This window comes from Falco biarmicus, chromosome 5 (assembly GCF_023638135.1).
Source record: "Falco biarmicus isolate bFalBia1 chromosome 5, bFalBia1.pri, whole genome shotgun sequence".
In the NCBI taxonomy this organism is placed as follows: Eukaryota; Metazoa; Chordata; class Aves; order Falconiformes; family Falconidae; genus Falco; species Falco biarmicus.
Genome location: NC_079292.1, coordinates 31,999,175 through 32,024,297, shown reverse-complemented (window position 1 = coordinate 32,024,297; position 25,123 = coordinate 31,999,175). Strand labels below are relative to the sequence as shown.

General features: G+C 39.1%; 1 protein-coding gene across 7 annotated transcripts in view; it reads left to right on the top strand.

The window, feature by feature from the left end:
- NAV3 (neuron navigator 3) overlaps nt 1-25,123 on the top strand; it is a 414,503-nt gene that overhangs the window by 334,380 nt on the left and 55,000 nt on the right. For 4 of the 7 annotated variants that reach the window (XM_056340408.1, XM_056340406.1, XM_056340405.1 and 1 more), the window contains 4 exons: nt 13,162-13,300; nt 16,405-16,681; nt 18,864-19,569; nt 21,108-21,596. In XM_056340408.1, coding sequence (XP_056196383.1) covers nt 13,162-13,300; nt 16,405-16,681; nt 18,864-19,569; nt 21,108-21,596 — 1,611 coding nt within the window. The remainder of the gene's footprint in view (nt 1-13,161; nt 13,301-16,404; nt 16,682-18,863; nt 19,570-21,107; nt 21,597-25,123) is intronic. The other 3 variants (XM_056340411.1, XM_056340410.1, XM_056340407.1) reach the window with 2 other exon arrangements.

Below are 25,123 nucleotides of genomic sequence, written 5' to 3'. Positions count from 1 at the left end.
TATGTACCACTGTCATTCCTCAAGCACATGTGCACAGCTGTGGTGGGCTGGGGAAAGAGCTCTTTGTCACTATTGTTCACCACTTCTTCTTTGTTCCCATCATAAAATCCTCTTCCCCTTGGTGCCAACCTCAGCAAGCTTCCCAGTCACCCAGAATCCCTGAGAAACAGCCAGAACCAAACTCATTAAACATTTGATGGCTTCTGATATGTTGGGGGAGCAAATCCACTTGGAAGGTTGTTTATGTGCCTACGAGGAGATCAGACAGTGTTTCTCTCCTGCTGAAAATGCTTAGAGGCTGAAATAGGTCCCCTTTTTAAAACCTGCAATCCACACCATGCTGACAAGCTCTGTCAACAGTGTCTTGAATCCATGACCACCATTTTTCTCTTTCATCTGGCAATAACAGTAATTTCAGTATTTCCATCCCTTGGAAAGGGAGAACTCGTAGTAAGATACATTAGCGCTGCCACCTTTTATGCTGAAAGTGGTGCTTTTAAAGTGCCGTTTCTCTGAACTTCAAGCTAAAAACAGCCAAGGGAAGCATTCCTTTATCCAGAAGGACTACAGTTTTCCAAAGGCTTTGGGTTCTTCTTTTTTGAAGAATTTTTTTTCACAAAACAGAATACAGCAATGCGTTCAGGAATTATCTGTCATTGTACTAGGAAGAAACCAAAAACTTGAGGATGCAGAAAGATTAGTTGTTGTTGGTTTTTTCATATCTTTAGAGATTTGATCAAAACTTGTGGTTTCTTTTTAAAAGGATTTCTCATTTTTTGGCTCTGGTTTTCCATTAAATTATGAGTAAATTTTGGGGTTTTTTTTTAATTTCTCACAAGAGAAATTGAAGTATGTTTGATTTAAGAAAAAAGAAATTATTTTTTTAAAGTTTTGTTTCAAGCATCCATTTTACGTTACCCTTTCTTATGTTATTATCTAGACAATTTTTCATGACTAGCATATAATATTTTATTGAAGATGGCTCATTGTAGAAAAGGTAGTTTCATTCAGTATTAAGTAGATTTTTTCATAATGAATTGATATATCAAATAAAGTACATTGAAATATCTGAAAACTAAGATATAAAAAGAATATTTGAAGCGTTCTATTACACCTGTTTTCTCAGTGCAAAAGTGTTATTTCTGATTTTAATATGACAATGTAAGTATAGATTGACTGAAACATATACATTAGTTCCTAAATTATTCCATTTCTTTTAGCAAATCATTATTTATTTTTTAAAATATTGTGAGATGCTTAACTTTCTATCAAAAAAATCAGTAAGTTGTCAAATAACTTTTGATTGAAAATTTCCAGCTATCTTTGTATCTGCATAGCTCCATGGTATTTTGCCCTGTCATAGTTCAGAAACCTGAGTAAATTACCTGGCCTGCAGCTCACCTCTACAACCCTTTCTTGTCTAGACTTCCAAAACTGGATAAGGATTAGGTTGAAACCTGAAGTAATAGGTCCATAAATGAGCTCCTACCCTCATTGGCAAGATTATAAACACATGGCACAGGGACTCTTAAAGTGAGATTATGGGACCAACAAAGACTGGGTACCACTGGTATATGGAATAACAATATATATATTTGGAAAACTTTTGGTGATAGAATCGATCCCAGCTGTGATCTCTGAGCAGAAGTAAAAAAATACGGTTCAACAATTGCTGTTAAATGTGAAATGACTCCATCCCCTTTAATGCAGCAATGACGATGTGAAAAGCAGCAATGTAACGTAAGGTGCCAATGAATAGCATTTATAATTACGGCAAAAGCTGGGCACAAATCGGGATTAAAGAGAACATTAAACTCTTCAAACAGAATTTATCTAAAACTAACCAGTGGTAATAACCTGAATGCCCAAATGGCTTTTCAATGCAGAACAAGAAAATCTTGAACATTTGGGAAATCAAAAAAAAATATCAAATAAATGCTAGGATGACTAAACCTCTGCAAGCAAGTTTATTTCTGAAATCCATTTTTTTCTAAAATCAGCAGCCTGACCTTCATGGGGAAAAGGCTAGAAGGAAATAAAAATCAGGAAAATACCTCCAAATCTCAAAGCTGAATTAAAATGTTCTATGAACCTATTTACTAAAAAGAGACTAAACATATCCCTATATTGGAGGAACTTGTTTTTTGGTTTTGGAAGGTTTTTTAAGCAGTCTGGTTTTATGCATAGAATCAGGTACATCTGAACTATTTAATTAATATTGTATGTTTCCCCTCAGAGAGACTTCTACTTTCCCTCTGTCTTCATATGGCTATGTATTTGCATGACAGCTACAAACTATAATTTTTTGATCCTTTGCGTTTTCTGCAAAATTTGATTAAAATTAGCCATCAGTTTTGCCTAGAGATCAGTGACGAGCAAGGGCCTGAAGGCCACATGCACAGAGAACATGAGCATCGAAGCCTTCATTCCTTACTAAATGATGCTAAAAATCAGGTCATGCAGAAGCAGGAGAAATTCCCTTCCTACTTCCTGCTAAAGCAGCAGTCTGGGTCTTTACTCAGAAAAATCTGGGAAATGAGCAACAAGTGTGAGTGATAGTCCTGGCAAACGAAACCAGGAGAAGAAACAGCTTTGAGTTCTGCTTAACTTGTCCTTTGTCAGACAGGTTGTTGTCGTGATGCTGACTGCAAGCAAGTAAGCCTATTAGGCTTCAGGTAATAGGCTTACCCTGTTATCTGAAAATATTTGCAGGCATTGAGCTCTCAAAGAGTTTCAAAGGTGAAGATTTCTATGAAGAAGCCCTTTAGGCATTGTACTAGCATCTTTTCCCCACAGTCACAACTTGTTGCTAAACTCAACAAACCAGCACTTTGGCTTGAGACCTGACGGAAAAAAATTACATTGAACGAGGGTATGTGGGAGGAAGCCCATTGCTTCCAGTCACTTCCCAGGTAAAGTTAATTCCACGCTTTCAGAAGGGCTGTCTTTCTGACTGTGCTCGCACGTGGTGGGAGGCATCCTGCTCCTGGGGTGCTCTCCCCACTCCTTGGATGGCAGTGCAGGGCCACGAGCTCTGGGACCATGTTATGCCAATGGGTAGGAAGGTGATCAGGGAGTGCTGCAACGAGGTGACAAGGATAGCAGGTGCCTCAGACTAACTTGTTACTGTCATGTTACAATTGTAAAAGATAATAATTTTTTTTAAAAAGACACATTACTAATTAAATATATCAAATTTGTTTTAGTCTCTGACTGCCACGTTTTTCTATCCTCAGCAAAGGACAATGTGGGGTAATAAATTTGTCTTGCAAGCCAAAACCAACTCCAAAACTTGGTTTGCCCCAACAGCAAAGCTGCACAAAACTGCTGGGTTTAAGTCTTGGCTATTTCATGGAGATTTATAGGATAAGTATCATGACCAGAATGAAGAGATTTACTTCTCATCATTCTGCTAACATAGCTGTGTACATTTTGTTTTTTCTTCTGAGTTTGATCAGTTACAAACAGGAAAAATAAATCCCTGCTTCCGCACATAAGCAAAAATAGGACAGGTTGTTCTAGGAACAAATGCTCTTGAATGTGAGAGACCATGCACAGCAGAGGAGGTTACCAGTAAATCAGGACTTTGACATCAGGCAAATAATTACTGGGGAAGGTTCTCCTCTGAACCTTCAGTTATCAGAAGTCATCAGGAGGATCTGTTTGGTTTCTTCATATGCTGTAAAGACAAGGTTGGGTGAAGAGCTTTGATTTTTCAGTACCACTCTCCCAGCTGAAGCTTGACTGGCAGTTTGCAAAGGTGAATGACAAATTCTGCTTATCTGAGGGTGTTTAAGGTGCTGGTTTCAATATGATTTTCCTTCAAATACAAATTTGGATTTCATGAGATGTTTCTTTATGCTTGTGGGATCTCATTTCTTTTTTCACTTTTGGGGTTGCAGACTGACCATATAGTAAAGAATTACATTTTTACTTCTTAAAGTGACGAGGTACCAAGGAATCGAGTTCTATATTGCTTTTGTATCTTCTGAAGAACTGTATAGGCACTGTAATTTGTTTATTTATGTCCATTCAACTGATGTTAATTAACTTGTCTGAATCTACAATCAAAAAATTTAAACATCTCTTGGATCCAAGCAGTGTATTAGAAACATAACAAGCAGCAGCAGGAAGATAATTCCATCAAAAGCTTTTCTCCCTTGGCTTGTGATGACATTGTCAACAGTTCTTGATGGAATTACTTCCTCACATCTTGCTTCAGCCCATATATTGCTATTTTCTATAGACTGTTTGAAATGTAATTAAAAATGGATGCTGTTTATCTATCTCATACAAAAAAAGAACTGCGCATTCCAAACCCAAAATATCTTTCCAGTTGGATTTTTATTATTTTATTCAAGTAACACTTGCCTAAATTCCATTTTGCAAAGTTCCTTCTGCTTGTTGATACATTCTGTTATGATTTTAGAGCTAGTTAATGACTTTCTGCTGTCCCTATCATGTCAGATTAAGCATTGTATTCAGAAATAAGTGGAAACCAGAAGGGGTTCTGGCAAAGACTTATTCAGATCCTGAGGTGTGGGTATGGAGGTTTTACAAGGTATGTAAAATTACCAGAAGAAATGTGTATCTTCCATCAATTAGAGTTTTCTTTTCCTTCAGGCTTTGAAAGCAAATTATTTCTTAAAGCACTTATTAAATGCTTCGAAGAAGAAATATGGAATACACTGACCTTGCAAAAATGCATTTTGCTCTGATTGTGCTCTTGGGCTAGAAGTAATTTCTGTGGTAGGATATAATTTTCTAATTGAATCTTTTTACAAAAAGTTTTCAAACATGAAATAAAAAATCTTCCCAAAGTGATATTGCATGAAAGCAGATGTGTAAATGCATTGCTATTGTTTTTATTTTGTAAACAATTTTCCTTAGAATATGCTGAGGACATCCATTTTGAAAAGTACATGGCATGATTTTTCTATCCATGACCTCAAAGTAATTCAGGATTAACGCTTCAGTGGCTGCCTTGTTTGGGTATGACAGGTAATGCATTACACTTGCTGAGGAGAAGGTGGTGAAATATGAGTCCAGCTGGTGATGTTTTCATTTAGCTGTGAGGATAGAATAGCTATAATGAAATTTATAGCCCTTGCAAGTTTCTGGTTTGATTCAGGGCCTGGGGTTTGGCTCTCACAGCCTGTGGATTGAAACAAAGTATTGATTTTATGAACTCTGTGCCATCTTGAATCTGTCTGTGAAGGGTCAGCGTAGCTGTTTTATGAATAATGAGCAGCTGAGCTCACAATAAAAGATTTAAAACAGATTAATTCATGATGAATTGAACTTTGAAGGAGAAAGTTTGCCAGCTGATATATTGGCACGCTAGTGAGGCATTGCTTGAAGTAAAACAGTCCAATTATTTTCTTGTCTTTTCTTCTTAATGAGCTAAGAGATCATTTCTGTTCTCGAAAGTCAGTTAGGGGAGTAGCTATAAAGTCTTTATTTTAGGCCAAATTCTGCCTTACTCTCCTGAAACGTATCCTGAAATATGGATATGTCAGAGAGGACGGTTCATGGCAGCAGCCTGGACTGCACGTTAATACTCACTTTACTGGTATGCTGTACAGAAACAACATTTACCTCCATGGAGTGTGTTGTGGAGACGGATTTAGCATTGTTCTATGGATTTTATGTGTGGGGGACTAGCTTAAACACAGACTGATGGTCGACGAGTTCTACCTTCCTCTTGCAGGGCTTAACTTGTATGAGTAGAGTACGGAAAGGTATACTAAGTTCAAGCTTTCTACTGTGCGCATCTAGTTTAATACCTCTGCCTCACTGATCTCTCTCCAGTCTCTCCTGCATACCCTTAGGATGTACCTGCCTTTGTCTCCTGACCACCTAGGGGATTAAATGCCAATCTTTGGTTTCCTAACTCAAAGCTAATGTAGATGTCTTACACATCACTGACACGAATGGTTTTAGATTCCAGGTAGCTGCTCACTTCACAGGTGACTAAATTTGGGGACTTTGTTTTTTTAGGGCACTATTGCCTAATGAAGTAACTGTCCAGTATAACTGAGGGTGTCCCAGTCCTAGCCACTGTAAAGGACTAGCGTACTAACATCTTATTTGGCAAACATGGAAGCAGGCTACACTAACCAAAGCAGTTGTGTCTCTTTTTCATACCTCTACTGTTTCTATGAACAGTTGTGTAGGCTCTATAAATCAAACCTCAATCCAGAGGCTCTAAGAGAGGGACATGGAGACCTGCATCATCTGAGGATTCATTGACATGAAACAGCCAGCTGTGTGCAGCCAGAGGAAGGGATAACACCCCACTGCTCGTCTTTGATCTGCGCTTAGTGTGGATTTGTAAATCCTCAAACACACACTCAGGAGTTAAGTTTCTGTTTAACCCCAAATGTTACTTTTTTTTTCATGATCTCAGTTATCTCTTTTGTGCTCTTAAGACCATTTCCCCCAGCAGGAGAAATACATGTGGGCACTGTCCTGTACGTAGCCACTATGGTAATGAATGATTTAGAAGTGTTTAAAAGTGTTTTCACATTTTGAAAGCTCAGATTTGCTATAAAAAGCAAGTAAGGGTTGTTTTGCTAAATGTGTTTGTTCAGATTCCCTGAATCCCAAACCCACACACAGGTCCCTGGGGATATGTGAGTTCCACTGGCATTAGCAAGAATGTGACTAAAAATTTCTCATTCCTAAGCAAGACACGCAAGGACTGTAGGTCTACTACTGTAGTCTAAAGCCCTTCATGTGCAGTACAAAGCATGTGACAAATAAAGTGATATTTTTCGTACAGAGTTACAAACCTCCCTAAATAGAACAGTTATTCTGATTAAATCAATGTTTTAAGAGGAAAGGTTTTGTTTTTGTTTTTTAGAGCTGTATTCTGCAAGGTGTAGTTCCTGCTTCAGCTTGCAAGAATGGGTAAAGAACTAAAGCAAAAAATGCCAGCAACTTGTCAAACTATGCCAAGGGCTGAATGCATTGAAGGAACCATATTTTTCTAGCAGACTCAATGACACATGGATTGGAGTCTTGCTGCCTTCATATGTCTGATGATCTGCTTGTGTAAAGCTTTTTCATTTGCATACTTAAGCCACTTTGGCTGGAGGTGCTCTCAAAAATTAATGAAGTATGCCAATGTTGAAACAAATTCCAGGCACTGGCCCAGCTTATCAGCATGATGGACTTAGCTGAGCTGGCAAGTTTAAGAGCTTGTAGGAAATTGCTGAAAATAGAAACAGGAAGGGTGGAAGGAACAATATTGTGGTTGAGTGGTCCACCATGTCTTGTCTGCAATTAGAGAGTGCTTTGATTTTCTGAAACAAGTACTGTGAAAGGGGAATATTTTAGGTATCCATGAAGCTAACAGATTAATACCACTTCCTTTTGTTACGTACCTTCAGGATTCGTTGCTGTCTCAATGCACTGCATTTGGTATTTTCAGCCATCATGCAAAACATCTAGAAAAATTTGTTGCATATTTCTGCAGGTCTTCATTATGTAGGGTACGATCAAGTATTATCTGGCTTGTTTCATTGCATCTGTGCCCTAAAGCTCTGTTGCTTGTTTGCCTGCTCTGTGAAATAATGTCTTATCCCACATAAAATATTCCTTATTTAGTTCATATACTTCAGTACGTGAACTCAGGGTTGGATTATTTTCAAGCAAAAAAACCCAAATACTTGTGGAAAGCAAACAGAAAAGTGTAATGAGCACAGCTAGGTGCAATTTATCTTTCCATTTGAGGGAATACTTGTGGGAATATGTTTATAATCTTTATTCAGCTCTACATGCTGATGTTAAGCACCGGGTATTTTGACTTCAGACACCTTGCTATTTCTAGAACAACTATGCCATGGAAAGGTCAATGAGAGGATTATTATGGAGAGATCTTTCCAATACTGATGCACACTAATGAAAGGGAGACAAAGAGTGATAGTGGAGACTAACCAATTGTGTAGATAGCAAGTTGTGGATTCCTCAACTGCATGGAGTATTTGATATGATCAAGGAGTTGGAACTTTGTCTGAAGAATTTGGAACAGTTTTTGAAGCATTGGGATGTGTACAATATTCATAGCCACCTTCAGCAATTACAGAGACAATGTGGAAGTCTTCTCTAGCAGGAGTGTTATTTCTTTCTTCAAAATGGGCAAGAACTATTCAGATTTGAAAGACACAAGCTAGAATTAGAGGTTGAGTTTTAGCTAGTGCAAATAATCTCATAGGCACACCTAGTGCATCAAATTAAAATACAGGTGACCTAAGCAGAAAAAATATTGGTAATGTTAGTGCAAAGAGCCTGGGTAGACTCACAGAACATGAGGTATGTTTCTGAGTGAAGGCTGTAACACAGTGGCCATAAATCTAACCAGGGGATTGAAGGGAAGCCACCCCTCGGCAACTATCGCATGGTTGGGCACACTTTTTCTAGCTTCCAAGGTGAAGGGGCATTCCTGCTGCAGTACAGCTTTCCTGCTCAAATTCAGCCCTGTGTATGACTGAAGTGTTGGAATTACCAGATTTTAAAGTTGATAAAGCTGAATATTATTCATGCTGTGTGAAAAGAGTAAGGTTGTAAAAGCACTCGGAAGTAACAAAAAGGTTGCCTGCATAACCTTAATTCAGATTTCTTGTGCATATTCATTTTTAGGTGATCATGGTTTCATCACCAGCGTCCTCAGTCTCAAGCATCCTTATTTTATATAACGCGTATATTGAGGATGTTCAGTTTCAAAGCAGTTACTCAGTGGTTTTTTTGTATTCCTCATTATTTATCATGTGCAGCCCTATGTTTCATTTATCATGCCATTTGAACATTTTTCTAAAAAGAAAGGGGCTTTTAAAGCCTTAGAATGTGCTTTCTAGTGTATTGTTTGAGCATCCAGTTATCAGAGACTGTGTTTTAAAACTCATTTGTGCATGTATTTTGTCCATTTTATGGATGGAAAGCTGAGGTACAGCAATAGCAAGGCCAAAAATAGCTGCTAATTTTTGACATGCAGTTTGAGTTGCTGGTAACCTAAATTTTAAGATACCCCTGTGGCAAACTATAGGTTCAAAGCACAAATTTGCTTGCATTACATCTTTGCAAGTCAGATTCTAAGCTCTAAAGAAAATTAGAAGCTCCTTATTGGTGTCTGGCTTATTAAAAATGTTGGTTAAACCAGTTACCTAATACCTTGCAGGTTGCAGGGAGTCTGGTACACCAGGGACATCAATCATGCTTCATATTGTCCCTTGTCTTATGGAAGTATTTCAACTTTGAAAAATGACAGAAGGCAGCTTGCTTTAATGCAAAATTCAGATTCACCCCTAGAGCAGACCTCTTATAAGACCTAAATTAATGAAGTGTTTCTAGAGAAAAAAATAGTATGTGGTTGTGTTGTCAAAAACTGTGTTGTTACCTACTTTCACAATGAGAGTAGTGACTGCTGGGCTGTTTGCTTGCTCTCCATTTGCCGGTTTGAACATGGAACTATGTAACACAACAGCAGGCTGAGCTGGGCTGCTGGGTAGGGAGGAACTTCTGGTCAGTTAGCTGAAAAAAAAATCTCTGTCATGCATATGCAAAGAGTGATTTTGAAGAGATTTATAAATTGTTCAGATTTGAGAGGACTTTTTTTAGTAACAGCAAAATGCACAGCCTTAATGTCAGTATTATGGCTTGCTGAATTTTAAGGTTCATCTCCAGTTCTTCTTGGGATCCAGGGGTTTCTCAGAGAAAAGGTTGCCAGAACTTGTCAAAAAAAGGCATTTTTCTCTTATCCTCAGTCTCCCAGATAGCTGAACTGCATTTGCTGACATTTTTTTTTTCAAAGAAATCAACCTGAGGCTGACACCCAACAAGAAAAATAAGCAGATTTTGCCAAAGTTGTAAGTAGCTAAAATGTGGTTTTAAAAAGGGAAGTGGTGTCAGGCATTAATAAACAGCAGTACTAGCCTGACCTGTCATAAACTCTGGAGGATGGATGAAAAAAAGTAAACGAAAATTGAAATGAAAATGGAAGCTTAATCTTAGCCAATGTATTCAAAGCCTATATTAAGTCACTTAGGTACAATTTGATGATAAATACTGTTTTGTTGAGGGGTAGGAGGAACAAGAACAAGAATTATAATGAGAATTAGCTGCAGGCTTCCAAGAATGCCTTTTTAGTCTCAAGGTGATGCACATCTAATGCTACTAGATTTCTTTATCATACATTTGTTATTTAAAGAAGAAATCAATATGGATAATTAAGATTTTTTTCCCAATTATAAATTAGGCTTCTTCATTATCCAAAAATTATATTAACTCATCTGATAGCAACTATACTGTCCAGACAGGGGCAAGAAGGCTGAAAAGGTGGAAACAGTATTGAAAGATAGAAAATCGAGCTGTATGAACATTTTAAAACAGCTCTGGACAATGCACTAAAATAAGCACAGAACAATGATCTTCATTGCAAAAAGGATGGCTGATACAGTCTGTGTTGTTGGAGTTTTCCATTTTTACTATGTATTTTCAAAAGGTTGGTACAAAAGTTGTTTCAAGTAGGAATCAGTTTCTCTAATAGTCCTTAGCAAAATGCCATACAGGAAAGAAAGAGATTTTGGATATTCCTTTTTTTTTTGAGTCATACTGAATATTAGAAGAAATATGGGGGTAAGAAAGCCCCCAGATTTAGAAAACATCCTAAGCACCTATCATAAAAGAAAAAAAAAATCCGGACAAATATAGTGATGACTCTGAAAGGTCAGTAGTGGACGTGTCAAAATAATCTTCTATATATCTTACAAGATGGATGTGAGTGTTCCCAGACCCACTAATAATCCACTGGTGAGTGAGGTGTGATGGGTATGAACCACCAGAAAGAAGTCATAATAGAAAGAAAACATGATCACAGTCATTGTTGCCTGAAAACCTCAGCTGTAGATAACATGTTAATCTTCTGCGACTCAGCTGAACTATTTCAGAGTTTAGAAAATGCGAATCTTCTTACAGAGAAAAAGGAGAGTGAAATGAAGGACCAGAAATGAAACCAGAGTAAAATAACAAACAAACATAGAGAAACAGGATTAAACATTAATCTTGGTCCTCAGGGGTTTAGGGTAGACTCAGAAAAGTGATGGTCATGAAACATGAATGTCATACATTAAAAATTCATGCTGCTTGTGAAAGTATCCAGTATATCTCATTTTGGGTCTGGCTTATGATTTCTTTTTCCCTTTTTTAAGGTATCTTTTAAGAAGGGCGTATTATCTTTTCTAAAACCTAACCACATTTAATAGTACTTAGATTTTTATCCATCTTTAGGGTTCTCAGTCTTTACACTCCTATACAAGGTATCTTCCCATGCGCTGCATAGCATTTGAATAACGATTTTTAGTATCAATGAAATTCCATATCACATTAGACAGTGAAAAATACAGAAAGCATAAATGGCTAGTGCTTCAGAGATGGTTCTTAGATGAATGTGGGCAGCCTATAAGGTATGATATTGTAATCACTTAGATATTAAATTTTATTATTGTTACTCCTGTGCATATTACCTGGAAATGCATCAGAAGACATATTTATTTGTAGTCATTGTGCTCAACGGTGGAAACTGCAGCACTGTAATAAACTCTTGCCCTCTGAAATATGTTTATCTTGTCACTGAGCTGGCTTACTAATGTGCTTTTCTACCTTTTGCAAAATGAAGGTAATGCTTGCTGCAGTTGCTATGATACAAAACCAGTGCACTGAACTTTCTGATAACATCAGCACACATTTTGTACCATGCAGTACACTGTCACTGCTGTTATGACTTTCTAAAGCCTTTCACGAAGAAGCAGACAAGTGAATCTAATCTCCCAAAACACCACATAAAATAAGGATTCACAGATATTTTACTTGTTTGCTCTGAATGACCAGCAGCAATAGTACTGAGCTCTAACTCCACTGTGGGATTGAATTTTAGACTTTTTATGAGAGGCGGCTCATGACGTAGCCTACAGCAAAACAAGGATATTACGTACTCTCTCTTGTGTTTTGAACTTTACTAACACGCATAAACATGTCACCTAGCTTTTTCTCTCCAGATGTGTCTAGAACAGGCTGCATCAACCCTCTCATCTCTAGGAGAGGGAAAGACATAAAGAGGCACCTTCAGCGGGCAGTTCACCCCAGAAACCCGAGATGTTTTAAACCAGGATGATTTACCTCCTAGAGGAGCCTGCTTCTTTGTACTGTACCTAGATAGATAGCTTAAATGAGATAACTAACTTTTATATAGCTAAAACTATAGGAGATTAATCCCACTGGAAGTGATAAGGTGAATATTTTTCAAATTCTGTGGCCTGGGGATAATCCAAAACAAGATTAACAGGTGGAGATGCAGCAAAACTGGGAGTATACCGCTGTAGATGGCAATAAGCAAGGAGTCATAATGTAACACCTTGGAGAAGCAGCTGTGTAGGGAAAAGTCTGAGAAACACAGATCAACCTTCCTTCCGTGCAAAAGCAAGGTTTTTGTGAGAATATGTAAGTGGCATTTCTGTAAGAGTAGTAGCCTTTCTCTCATTTGCATCCTCTGCCTCAATCTCCCAAAGCAGAAGTGTTGGCAGCCTCTGTTTCCTGAGAGATGTTTAACGTGCTCTCTGTCAACTATGGTGACTGTATTGTCAGGGAATCCTATTTTGATGACATTGCACCCACTAGACAAAGGATGAAGACAAGAAAATAAAACTTTTGGAAATACTAGCTTCCTGCTGACAGCTGATTAGGCTGCAGAAGAGATAGTCCTTTTATTTTTCTGTAGCTTGGAAATCCATCAGGTGTTCTCCAAGCTATTAATAATGCTTTGGCTAGCAATACCAGGTAGGTTTAATGGATTTCCCTGCCAGTGTACTGAATGTGATTGCGGTGAAGCATGAAACAACCTCTTCTAATGACTTACACCTAGACCTGATGTTAATTTTTCAAAAGGCACCTGGGTCTTTCATTAATTGAACAAGCAACCATTTGATAGTGAGTGAAAAATTAATTAAAAAGTCTGAAAACTAATAATATTCATTGCACATTGAGATATATTACTGAATTTTTTCTGGTAAAGCTCTTGAATAGTAAGTAATTGCATGTATTCATCTGGAGATGCTTTCTGTCTGTTGACACACAGTATGTAAAGTAGACATGCTCCTTTTTCTGCAGCTGGGATGACAGCAGCTCAGTTAGTAGTGGTCTCAGTGACACTCTTGACAACCTCAGCACGGATGATTTGAATACCACCTCATCTGTCAGCTCTTATTCCAATATAACTGCCTCTTCAAGGAAGAACACTCATACCCAGGTGAGTAGGTTTTCACTGCCGTTTCTTGCAACACCCCACAAACATGCTGGATAACAAAGAAAAGTGTTTGGCATCAATGCCTCTGAAACAATGAAATATTCATATTCTACGGACTTCTTTATCACACCTGCAAGATGCCCATGGGCCCTACTGACCCAACCCTGACCTATGGGCTGATGCCTGGCATGCTTTGCTCCCAGGGCACACACCGCTGCTGAAGGTGAGGGCTGGTGAGACCCTGCTCTGCCCACCCAAGGGGAGCCCCCACTGGTCCCAGCCCCAGGAACCCCTGGCCCCTGCTGTACCCTAACACAAAAAAAACAGAACATGGCTGGACCTGTGATGGGTAGATTTCTACTCACTTCATCCCATTTGAGCATCTCTTTCAACAGACAGCACAATTTAAAATAAGATAGTTTTCATATTTCATGAGCTGATAAATATCAGGGAAGAAATACACAGGCTGTACTGTCCTTTCCCTGTTCTCTCCATGGGCAGAAAAGAGGCTGAAGGAGCCCAGAGGTGGCAGTGATAAAATAAACCCATAGAGTGCTTGCAGGACTCAGTACCCCACCAGAAAAAAAAAAAAGAAAACAAAAAGAGATAGTCCCAATAGAGAAGTACTCTCTGCCATGTCATCTCCTGTTTACAAGCAGGGAACTTCAAGACTGAACACTCAGCATAGGGGAAGATTTGTTACCTCCAGTGATTTGATGTCAAGTATTCAAGACACAAGAGGGATGCTCCCAATCCCATTTAGACTCCTGCAGTCAGTCACTGCTTGCAATTCAGAGATCTGTGTTGTAGATCTACCTTGTGGCAGACTTTGTCAACAGGAGAAAAACACGTTTTTTTGTCATTTCCCCCAGACAGTAGAGAAATAAAGTTACTTTGGGAATGAAAATTACTTTAATCTCCAACAGGACAGATTTCAGACCAATGTCATACTCATGCAAAGATACTTGCACAAATGCCAGCATTCTTCAGCCCTTACCACTGCCTTTCCCACCCCATCCGGACCTTCCATGGTTGCTAACTGGAGATCAGCCTCTTCCCTTTCACATCAACAGTGATGGCCAGCCAATCCTGGCTTACTTGTTCCATTGCATCACCGTCATCATGACTGGGAAATCTCAGGCTGACTACTTAATTCTTTGCAGGTTTTTCATTTGGGTGGTCTTGTATTCTAGCTGCTCAACCAGGTACTATTTGCAAATTTTTTAGTGATAGAGATGCAGCACGTGTTCCTGCCAGCTTTATGTTATGAAGGCTAGGAACAGACCTTTATCAAGTCTGCCTTTACCAGGCAGATTTATCAGAACGCAGTTTACCCCATGCTAGCCTGCAATCTCAGAAGCTGATGAGCAGAATATATAACTATTATGCCAGCTGTTCTCCAGGTGTAAGATATACTCATGCAACATGGAGATCCATTTTTCAGTCGTTTTAAGTGATCAGAGCAGTGCAAGTTGGCTACAGCCTGAGGCAGAAATTGCATATTTTGTTGTTGTTTTCTTATTGAAAGATCGTTAACATTGCATTTCAGATCACATAATGGGGAAGAGAGGTTTTTAGGAAGTATTATACTTGTCATTTCTTGGAAATGATGCAGGTTGCTTTAAAAATGTATACCCATGTGTATGTAACCATTAATTTTACGAGAAAAGTTCTGGGAGCATTGCACATGTAACAATAAAACTAACAAAAACTCTCTTCTGAAGGGCGCTGCAATATTTGTGTAGATGTTTGCCTGGGCACTTTTCCCATCAGTCCTTACCCAAAATCTGTGTTAGCATCTCCAAAGCACATATAAAATTCCGGAAGTGCAGAGAGCTTTTGCATTTTGTATGCCTCAGATGATAAATATGTAAACAGCGACTGATTATTCTGTCGGTCATCTAATCAGTATTAATCCTATTTATGACAGCAGTGCCTAGGAAACAGCCACAGAGGGTCTCTGTGGAGAAGGAGCTGTGGCAACACAGAATAATAAATAGCCCTCCCCTGAACGCAATCCAGTTTGCAGTCCCACTTAGGTTGGCTGTATGAGGACAGGGCTGTGGCGATACCTGAGAGCAGTGCCACATTTTGCTGTTAAAGAGGGGCAGAGGTAAGCAGGACTGGTGAGATGGTGATGTGCAAATCAGGCTGGAGGCTGAGGTCAGGAGGCTGCAGGAAAACACAGGAGGAAGGGTTACGATGCACAGCTTGTCAGCACAAAGAACGCAAGGCTTGTCAAACACAGAGGGTAGGGTCAGTCTCCAGTGTTTTTGTTTAAGCCGCTTTCACAGCTTCTACATTGTCTGTCTTGAGCTACTCCTTGTAGCACACACTTATCAGTGCACCCCAAGAGAAAGCAGATGCCACAGGGGTGTTAGGTCCTCACTGGGGCATCTTTGATGTGGGTCTGAGTTTCAGAGCAAGCGTGACCCCAGCCGGTTACCTTCACCCCTCTGGTGGGTAGGGCTTCCATAAGTCTCTCTCCTAGCTGCTCTGCTAGCTGACAAAGCTAGAGTGAGTTTCTGGTGGGAAACAATTCACGTCAGTGGAGCCAAAGCAGTAGGAAAGCCATCAGCTGTAATGCTGATGATTTTGCTGAAGATGTTAGCCTCGCTCACTGGTGGCACAGCACACTCAGAGCTGCTGGAGCAATATTCCTGATTCAGTCAGTGGAAGGCTTGGGTAAGAAAAGGCAAGAAACCAGACTGAGGTGATTTTAGTAGTATATTTAGGAATTCCCTGATTCAAGCTTTTAATAAAACCTCTCAGCACAGAGATTCATTTGTGAAATTCAGAGTGAGTTGAGGAACCATAGGGTATCACCACTGATGATTAGAGTAAATTAAGTTTCACTTCATTATGGTTTATCTGTAAGGGACAGTTGAAACCTTTTAAAAATAAAATAAATAAATAAAAAGTCTTCCCCAAATGGGAATGTTTTTAAACTTTTCGGATAAGGATACTAATGTTTTAGAAGGGAAGTTTCCATGGCCCTTGCTACAAGTAAATCATCATGCTTGTTCTCCCCGCCACCCTGTGATTTAAGAAATCAGAAAATACTGAAGATGCTGAGACTGACCATTTCTCATGCAAATCTCTTGTAGCTGAAGACGGATTCAGAGAAGCGCTCAGTAACAGACAGTGAAACTTGGGGCAGCACTGAAGAACTGAAGAAACCAGAGGAAGACTTTGACAGCAGCGTAGACAGCAGTGGCAAGTGGAAATGCCTCCCCTCGGGGCTGTCTGAAGAGTCAGAGAAGGGAGGGCAGAAAGCATCTCTCTCTGTTTCACAAACTGGATCCTGGAGGAGAGGCATGACTGCACAAGTAGGAACAACTCAGTCCAGGCACAAAGCAGGAACAAGTGCGCTCAAGACCCCGGGTAGGAAACTTCTGTAGTTCAGATTACAGCATTGAAAATTAAGGATTTACACTTAGAATTCATCTGTAAGTGGTAAGGAATCTTCAGTGGGCTAAAAATAATCAGTGGATGTAATAGATGCGTGACAGACGTAAGGAACTGTAAGCATATTGGTAGTTCTCATAAATGACTGCAAGCCAAGATTATAATAATGCACTAACACTACTTGTTCATCTCTATAGCTGTTAGTTTGCTACACTGCATACTAGTAATTTATTAATTGCACATGAATGTACCCATAACAAAATCTGTGATTGCAGTTTGTTTTACTATCATTTGAGTACTTCAACTTCTATTAAGGAATTCTTAAAAGTACTTTTGGAGTCATCTATGCCTTATCTTTGATCTCTAGGAAGTCTGTACCTTTGATAATTGAACATATGCATAGAAATGGCCAAATATTAGAAGTTGAGATAAAAAAGAACTAACGTTCAAGTGAGAGGACTCAGAATTAGTGTTTCTCAACTAAAGCTGAATTGTCAGATTCCAGACACTGCAGGTATTCTATAGACCACTGTTAAGAGTTAAAAATTAGTTTAAAAATAACTTTTTAAACACTTTCTTCAATGCTAGATGGCTTCTTGCCTAATTTTGAAAGGTCTCTCAGAAGTAGCAAACACTTCTGCAATCTAGTTTTGAAGCAAGAAACCTAATCTTCATGGAAGACATCATTATTAAGAACATCTAATCCATCATTTTACTAGGGAAACAGCGATTCTTTGTAGGACATTTTCTACAGCTTTGTCATGTTCTGATGAAATACTGCATGAGCATGCTTTAATCCCCAGTTGTAAAGGCAACTAGCAAAGGTCTCATCAGAACAAATTCAAATCCTTTGTGAGCATCTCTTGTTTCTTTGCAATTTGCAACTGCTAAACATGGTCAGCCTCTGGTCTATAAGATCCCTGAGGAGCATTGCCATGGTAGTAGTTATATGGATGCAGAAATGACACCCCTGTACTAGCAATTAAAAAAGGAGATACTAAAAGGTTTCCTGCATGTCAAGCTAAGCTTCCCAATCTGTTTTGCTGAAGATGAGCAGGCAGCCGCTGTGCAACACAGAACTGAGGCCTTTATTTTTTAAGCATATACTAATAATCTGTGTGTTTGCTGTGTAGGAGTCTGATCTATATCTTGGGGCGGGGGGTGTTTGTGCAGCATAAAAACTGGACTGGATAAAACATGAGTAGATTTTTTTCTGACTTGTAGGTGTTGCTCTTCATTACAGTTTAGTTCTTATAAGAGAAATTAGCCGCCCACCTCCAAAACTTCCATAATCATTTGAAGAGCAAACTAAAAACTTCGTTATGCTGAGTACTTGTTCCTTATTAGGAGCATGCAATAGATGCTTGAGGAGAAATTAGAATAGAAGAGAAATGGCATTTTTTGTCTGTTTGTAAAATAGGAAGAGGGTATTTACTTTCATGACAGAAGAGAATGTCTTATTTAAACCTTTCTGAATGTCACAATAACATTAGGTAGAAAAATATGGTATCTAGGTATGTGTCTATGCAGTATTGAAGACAGTCTCTCAGAAAATCAAAAATCTTGAGAAGGTATCAGGGATATGACAAAGACTTAACTCATGTAATTGGTATCTTTATAGATCAAGTAGATTCATACTGTGATAACAATCTTTCCTTGATAAGTTTGTTTAACTAAAACGAGGTTAAACTTAGTCATAAGCTTAAAAAAATAAAACCAGTGGAAACCAAAGAATTCAGTAAGTATCACTAATTTCTATATGCATACTTAATGTCATACTTCTGGAAATGTTAACTACATGTCATGTTTTATTTTCAAATATTATTTCTTACGTCTAGAAATACTATGAAAAGAAAAAACCCCGCCATTTTTAGTTCATCAGGGATGGTTTTCTACTCTATGTTCTCCAGCTATATATAAAACTGGAAGTTCTCAAGAGAATGTCAAGCTTTTGATACTTAATACTTAGCTGTAATGTATTGTACCTGCTACTGACTGCTGATGGGGGACTAAAGACCAAATTGTTTGGTTTTCTTTGGGTGATTTTTCTAAATGTGTATTTTTTCATTTCCAAATTTTAACTATATAGTGTTCAAAATAGATATTGAGACATGACAGCTTAAACACAAGTGACCTTTTCAAATGTAAATTTATTTAGGAAAAACAGATGATGCGAAAGCTTCAGAAAAAGTAAAAACTCCCCTGAAAGGAGCCTCCATTCAGCGCTCTCCATCGGATGCAGGAAAAAGCAGTGGCGATGAAGGAAAGAAGCCTCCCTCTGGCATTGGGAGATCAACTGCTACAGGGTCCTTTGGGTTCAAGAAGTCCGGGATGGGGTCTTCTACCATAATCACCACAAGTGGAGCAACCATCACAAGTGGGTCAGCGACTCTAGGAAAAATGCCAAAATCTTCAGCCATCAGTGGGAAGACCAGCGCAGGGCGGAAAACAAGCTTAGATGGTTCCCAGAACCAGGATGACGGTGTCCTGCACGTGAACTCAAAGACGACTCTGCAGTATCGAAGTTTGCCTCGCCCATCAAAATCCAGTGGCAGTGGGATCCCCGGCAGGGGCGGCCACCGCTCCAGCACCAGCAGCATCGACTCCAATGTCAGCAGCAAGTCTGCGGGTGCTGCTGCCACCAAGCTGCGAGAGCCAAGCAAGATCGGGTCTGGGCGGTCCAGCCCTGTCACCATCAACCAGACAGATAAGGAGAAAGAGAAAGTGGCTGTGTCCGATTCAGAGAGTGTCTCACTGTCCAGTTCCCCCAAATCCAGCCCAACTTCGGCGAGCGCCTCTGGCACACCAGGACTTAGACAGCCAGGATCCAAATACCCAGATATCGCCTCCCCCACATTTCGAAGGTTAGTGCTTGTCTGTGAATTCCTGAAGTTGTAGTACATAAGGCAAGGATTTTCAGTGTGTTGGAAGTACTGGGCAAAAAGGTTTTTCATGGTGTATTTTGCCACAAACAGAGAACCAAGTATAAAAGCCCAAAAAGGGTAATAGTTTTTCACACAACACTTATTTCTATAACACCTAAAGACCTTCCCAGATCTGAAATGGCTATTCCTTGACCTTTGAGCATTTTAGGCACATTCCCATAACTACAGTTTGAAGGTTAGATGTTGGACTATATGATCCTTATGGGTCCCTTCCAACTTGAGAGAATCTATGACTGTAAGTTCAGGCCCATGAGAAGTTTCCTCTCAATACTCTGATAAACTCCCAAAAGGAAGAAGGATGCTGTGTTCAGGCACGTTCTGTTACTGGAAGAGGCGATGCCAAAGCCTGGTTGGAGAACCCAAGAGCTCTGTAGATTATAATAAAATATTTGCTTCATGTTATTGGCAGCTCCAGCTACAAACGTTTCATTATCTTAGCAGCTTTGTTGCATCTTTCATCACAAACTTTAGCGAAGTAAATTTTAATTGGAAGTGCCCTATTGTAACGTTTCTAGAAGCCGCAATCTGAAGTACGAATTGGGCTGGAGCGCTTGCATTGTTAGAGAAAAGCCAATAGTGCCCTCTTGTGTCTGGTTACCAAAACAGCATCTCCAGGCCGCTGGGCAGCTGCCGCTGATTTTTGTGGGCTTGGTAATATGCAAAATGGAATCTTACAGTTTAGCCTTGCTTACGTTACATCACGACAAGTTTTGCATTCATTTCTTATTAATTAACGAGCTTCACCTTAAAATATTTCCAGTAAGACATTAAGTCATCACATGACCTTTTATTTCAAGAGTTTTAGTGGATTTGGAGTTTATTGTTTTATCATCACTGTAGAATTGTCTTCTCTAGAATTGCTGGAAGCAATTATGTGAAATACACCTCTGTCCTGACTGCTCATGGAGGCAAACTGAGCCCCTTTAGCTCTGGTGCAGTTTATTCTGTCTGAATGGTTACTACATGACCGATGACTGCACGACCATCTGTGCAAAATAACAACAAGAGGGAAATTTTACACAAATACTTAGATGTTTACTAAACTATGAAGGATTTTGCAAGTGGTTGTTGTAATAGTTTTGGCTGATTTGAGAAGTAAGGGGTTTAAAAGCTAATGATTTAGCTATGGGAATGCTTAATTACTGAATTTGGGTGAAAGTGTAATCTGTTTATGCACTAATAAGACAAAAATGTGATTATTTTACCTCTCTCTGGGAGGGTCTGTATGTGCAAAGAGCGCATCTGAACAGGAGTGAATGAGAGCTGTTGCTAATGAAACAGACCCTGATTATTCTGATATGGTTGAGTGAATTTAATTTTGTGATGCGATTGATCAACTAGGTAGGCATGATTTTAGTAGCAGTAATTACAAATGTGTAGTTTGGCTCTTAGGATGTTACGCCATGAATGTTTAATGTGGCTATCAGTTTCTCTAAAGCTATTTGTTTTACATTTAGGTTGTTTGGTGCCAAGGCAAGTGGTAAAGCTGCCTCTGCACCCAGTACTGAAGGTGTGAAACCCACATCGGCAATGCCCAGCCCTAGTACCACATTGGCACGGCAAGGCAGCCTGGAATCGCCATCCTCGGGCACAGGCAGCATGGGCAGTGCAGGTGGGCAAAGTGGTAGCAGCAGCCCCCTCTTCAGTAAACCTTCGGACTTAAATGCAGATGTTGTAAGCTTAAGTCACTCCTTGGCTTCCAGTCCTGCCTCAGTGCACTCTTTCACATCAGGTGGTCTTGTGTGGGCTGCAAACCTGAGCAGCTCTTCAGCGGGCAGTAAGGACACACCAAGTTACCAGTCCATGACTAGCCTTCACACCAGTTCCGAGTCTATTGACCTCCCTCTTAGCCATCATGGCTCTCTCTCTGGACTGACAACAAGCACTCAGGAGGTTCAGAGCCTGCTCATGAGGACTGGAAGCGTCAGATCTACTCTTTCGGAAAGGTGAGCTTGCCTATAGATACAGTGACCACGAAACAGTGAGAGGCAAAAGGACAGGAGCCAAAAAAATAATAAACCCTCCACCTTGTTTTCCTAAAGGGACACTGTTTAATTAGCAGCTTAGGCCTTTATGTAAAAAAGGAAGGAAGAAAAGAAAGCTGAAAAGCATTCAATGTGGAATCAACTGCCTTTTAAGTTTTTACAAGCACTTTTTCTACCTTGAGAAGTTTTTTTTGGTTCCCTTCTTCTGACGAACAACCAGAGAAAAGGGAAACGTTGTCTAATTAAAGGCAAATCTAAGCAGCCACATAATGATTCCTGCATGCTGGATGTACTTGCTGCCCCAGCAATGGTCAGCTATAAAGCTGTATCGCTGCCTTCTTGCTAACAAATCTTCAGCAGTGGGACCCCATCAATTTTCTTCCTGTTAGCTCAAAGCACAGACAGAGCTGGTGGGCCCCTGCCTTCAGCCGACCAGTCTTGCCTTAAAATACTCAGTCCTGACAAGTTGCTTCTTACACGGTAATCATTACACAGATCCTTACTAAAATACAGTTTCACTGTCAGGGAGCCAGTTTACAAATGAGACCCTCGCTATATGCAGAGTCCTGGCAAGTGTCTGGAACAGACAAAGAAAAGCAAGAAAACGTTTTCCTCTGTTTGGTCTGTTAAAGACCTTTTTGATATGCAGATGTTTTACCATTAAAGTTACATTATAAAGAGGTCCAACCACCCTGGCACTGTTGTACCAAGATTATTTTTTTATTATTATTGGGAATCATTTATTTGCCTTTTGCAAGAGGGAAAAAAAATAATCTTTGCTAGGCACTAAGTAATTTTCATCTCCTGCGAAATTTTTCAAGATTTGACAATGAAACTCTTATCTCACATGAGGACTGAAAAGTCAATATTTACCATTTCATTAGCCTTTGATCCAAAAAAGAAAGTTACTCTGAGTCAGTCAGAAATATTGTAGATATTTTAAGCTTAAATTTAGTTGTTTTAACAACATAATCATTTAAAGGAAAAAAGGTCTTTCGTAGACAATGTTAAGTGGTTTGGTTTTTTTTTTTCCTTTATAGAAACCCAGAGATTTTTCAATACCAATCCTTTCCATGGAAATATTTCACTTTCAGTGAATCAGCTTTAAAAAAACCCCAAAACCCCCAAAAACACACAAACAAAACCAAAATCCTAAACAACTCTTTGCCTAATCTAGATGGAAACTCTCCACACATTTCATTCTCTTATGTTACATCCATAAGTATTACTATATCAGCTAAAATCACACCTCTTGCTAATATAATTTCAACACTATAAAACATATGTGTACCAATAAAATGCCTGATAACAACAGTAGTTAAAAACACCCTGATACATGAGTAAGTTGTAGTTTGCACTGTGCCTTTAATATTTAAATAGTAATTTGCAATGTGTGCCATGAACTGAATGTGACAATATTTCTTAGATTGTTATAAATATTTCTTAGAATTATAAATATTTATCTTATAAAAAACTTCACTAATTTTAAGTCCTACATATATGAATGGTGAGGTCAATAGAATGATGTGGAAGAGTATGAATTTATGCCAAAGATCATATTTATACAGAGGATGTTAAACATCACATTTAAAATGTTAATGGTTTGGCATAAGCTCCTGAGCAACCCCCACTACTAATACTTTATGTATTTGTTCAGTGACTTAATTTCAGTGGTTCCAAATACTTTGCCTTTGGCAATATTTTTAAGTTTCAGATTTGTCCATGTGGGGATATTATGATTGAGTCCAGAGAGAGCCATTTATCATGTTGATCTGGCCTCAGAACAAAAATATATATACCTAGAGAAAATGGTGGAAAATGGTGTCATTTCTTGAACTATAGCCCCAATAGGGGTTTTGCAGTTTGATTTTTCTAAAAGGTCTGTTACAAGTGCTGTGTTATTTCTAAGCTGTTTTATACAGTAAAATCTACATGTAACAACAAAGACATTGATTTGCAATGTTAGAGACATATGTTTGGGAGCAGATTATGTCCTTTTTCCTTTGTAAATTCAGATTATATTTGAGATGCCCATGGCAATACTAGTTGTAGCCTGGCACAGTGTAAGAAATTATCTGCAAAGAGGCTTGTTCTTTTTCTTCAGTTACTCTAGAGCTTGCAAAAGACTGAGTGAGCAGTCTGTATAGTGAGATATACTCATAAAATGTAGAGACAAAATCAGAAAGACCAAAGCACAAAATGAGATACAACTGGCAAGCGACATAGGTCTATGCAGAGAAAGCCTAGGGCAAACTAAAAGAGAATGGAGAGCTAATAACAGATGATACAAATACATATGGGTTTGCTTCATTGAAGCATTAACTGCAATTTGATAGCTAAACATCACTAATGGCAAACATGCTAAGAGGGAACGAAAAGGTTAAAGATTACTCCAGTTTACTGGTCCTGATGAACTTTTCACTTCCCTGCTTCACACACAGGCTGAAATAACCCAGCAGTCATTAGGACTGGAAAAGAGGTTTCAAAGGGTCTATGCTGAGGAAGGAGTGAGAAGGAGAGCTGGGATGGAGGATGAGGGGATTACGGGCGAGACCACCTGGCCTTCGTTCCTGGAAAGATACAGAGGATATTAAACAAAATTTGTTAAGTAACAGATAACATGGGGTTAGCCATAAGCAGCCTTTTAAATAAGACTAATTTAATTCATTTGCAGGAAAACAGGCTTTGTGAGTCGTCGAAAGGAATTAATAGATACCATAAGAAATCCTGAACTTAGTAAAGCTTTAGGTGCTATTTCAGATAACAGTCTCATAAGCATATGAGGGAAATAAAGCAAGGGGCTTGACTGTTGGTAAATTTATCAAAGACTAGAGATCAAAGGTTTATTAGCCTGAAAGGATATAGCGGCAGGATACATTTGAACAGATACAAAATGGAAAATGGTGGGGCTATTTTGCAGAAAGGAGACAGTGTCTGGGGGGGTTGTAGTGCCATTGCTGGGACAAAGCATTTTTCCCAGCATTTTGAAAATCGAAGTATCACATTTAAGTCTTAGAAAGAAGTTACCCCATTCTACTTGTTCATGTTAAGGCTTTAACTTGAAGACTGGAACATCAAGTTTCAGGAAAGACTTGATGTAACTGGAAAGAACCCAGAAAATGTGAACAGAATCTCAGGGCACATCTAAGTTTCCTGCTAAGGGGAGTGGCTCTTGACTGCCTCAAAAAAGCAGTCACCTGCCATGGAGACAGCAAATCTGCAATGTCTCTGCTACATTTGCCCACACACTCCTCCAGAGATAATCAGATGTTTCCCACACCCAAGCAATGGTATGGCATAAACACAGGGCTCCCTGACAACCGCTGCATTGATAGTGTCGAAGTTAACTCCAGCAAATTTTGTGTCATTCTTTTACATTGTAATGAGATTCTTCTGCATTGTAATAACTAAAATATAGGTTCAGTAAATACTTCAAAATATTTGCTTTTTCAGGAAAATTTGCATCTCCCTCAGGACTTCTGCTGTTT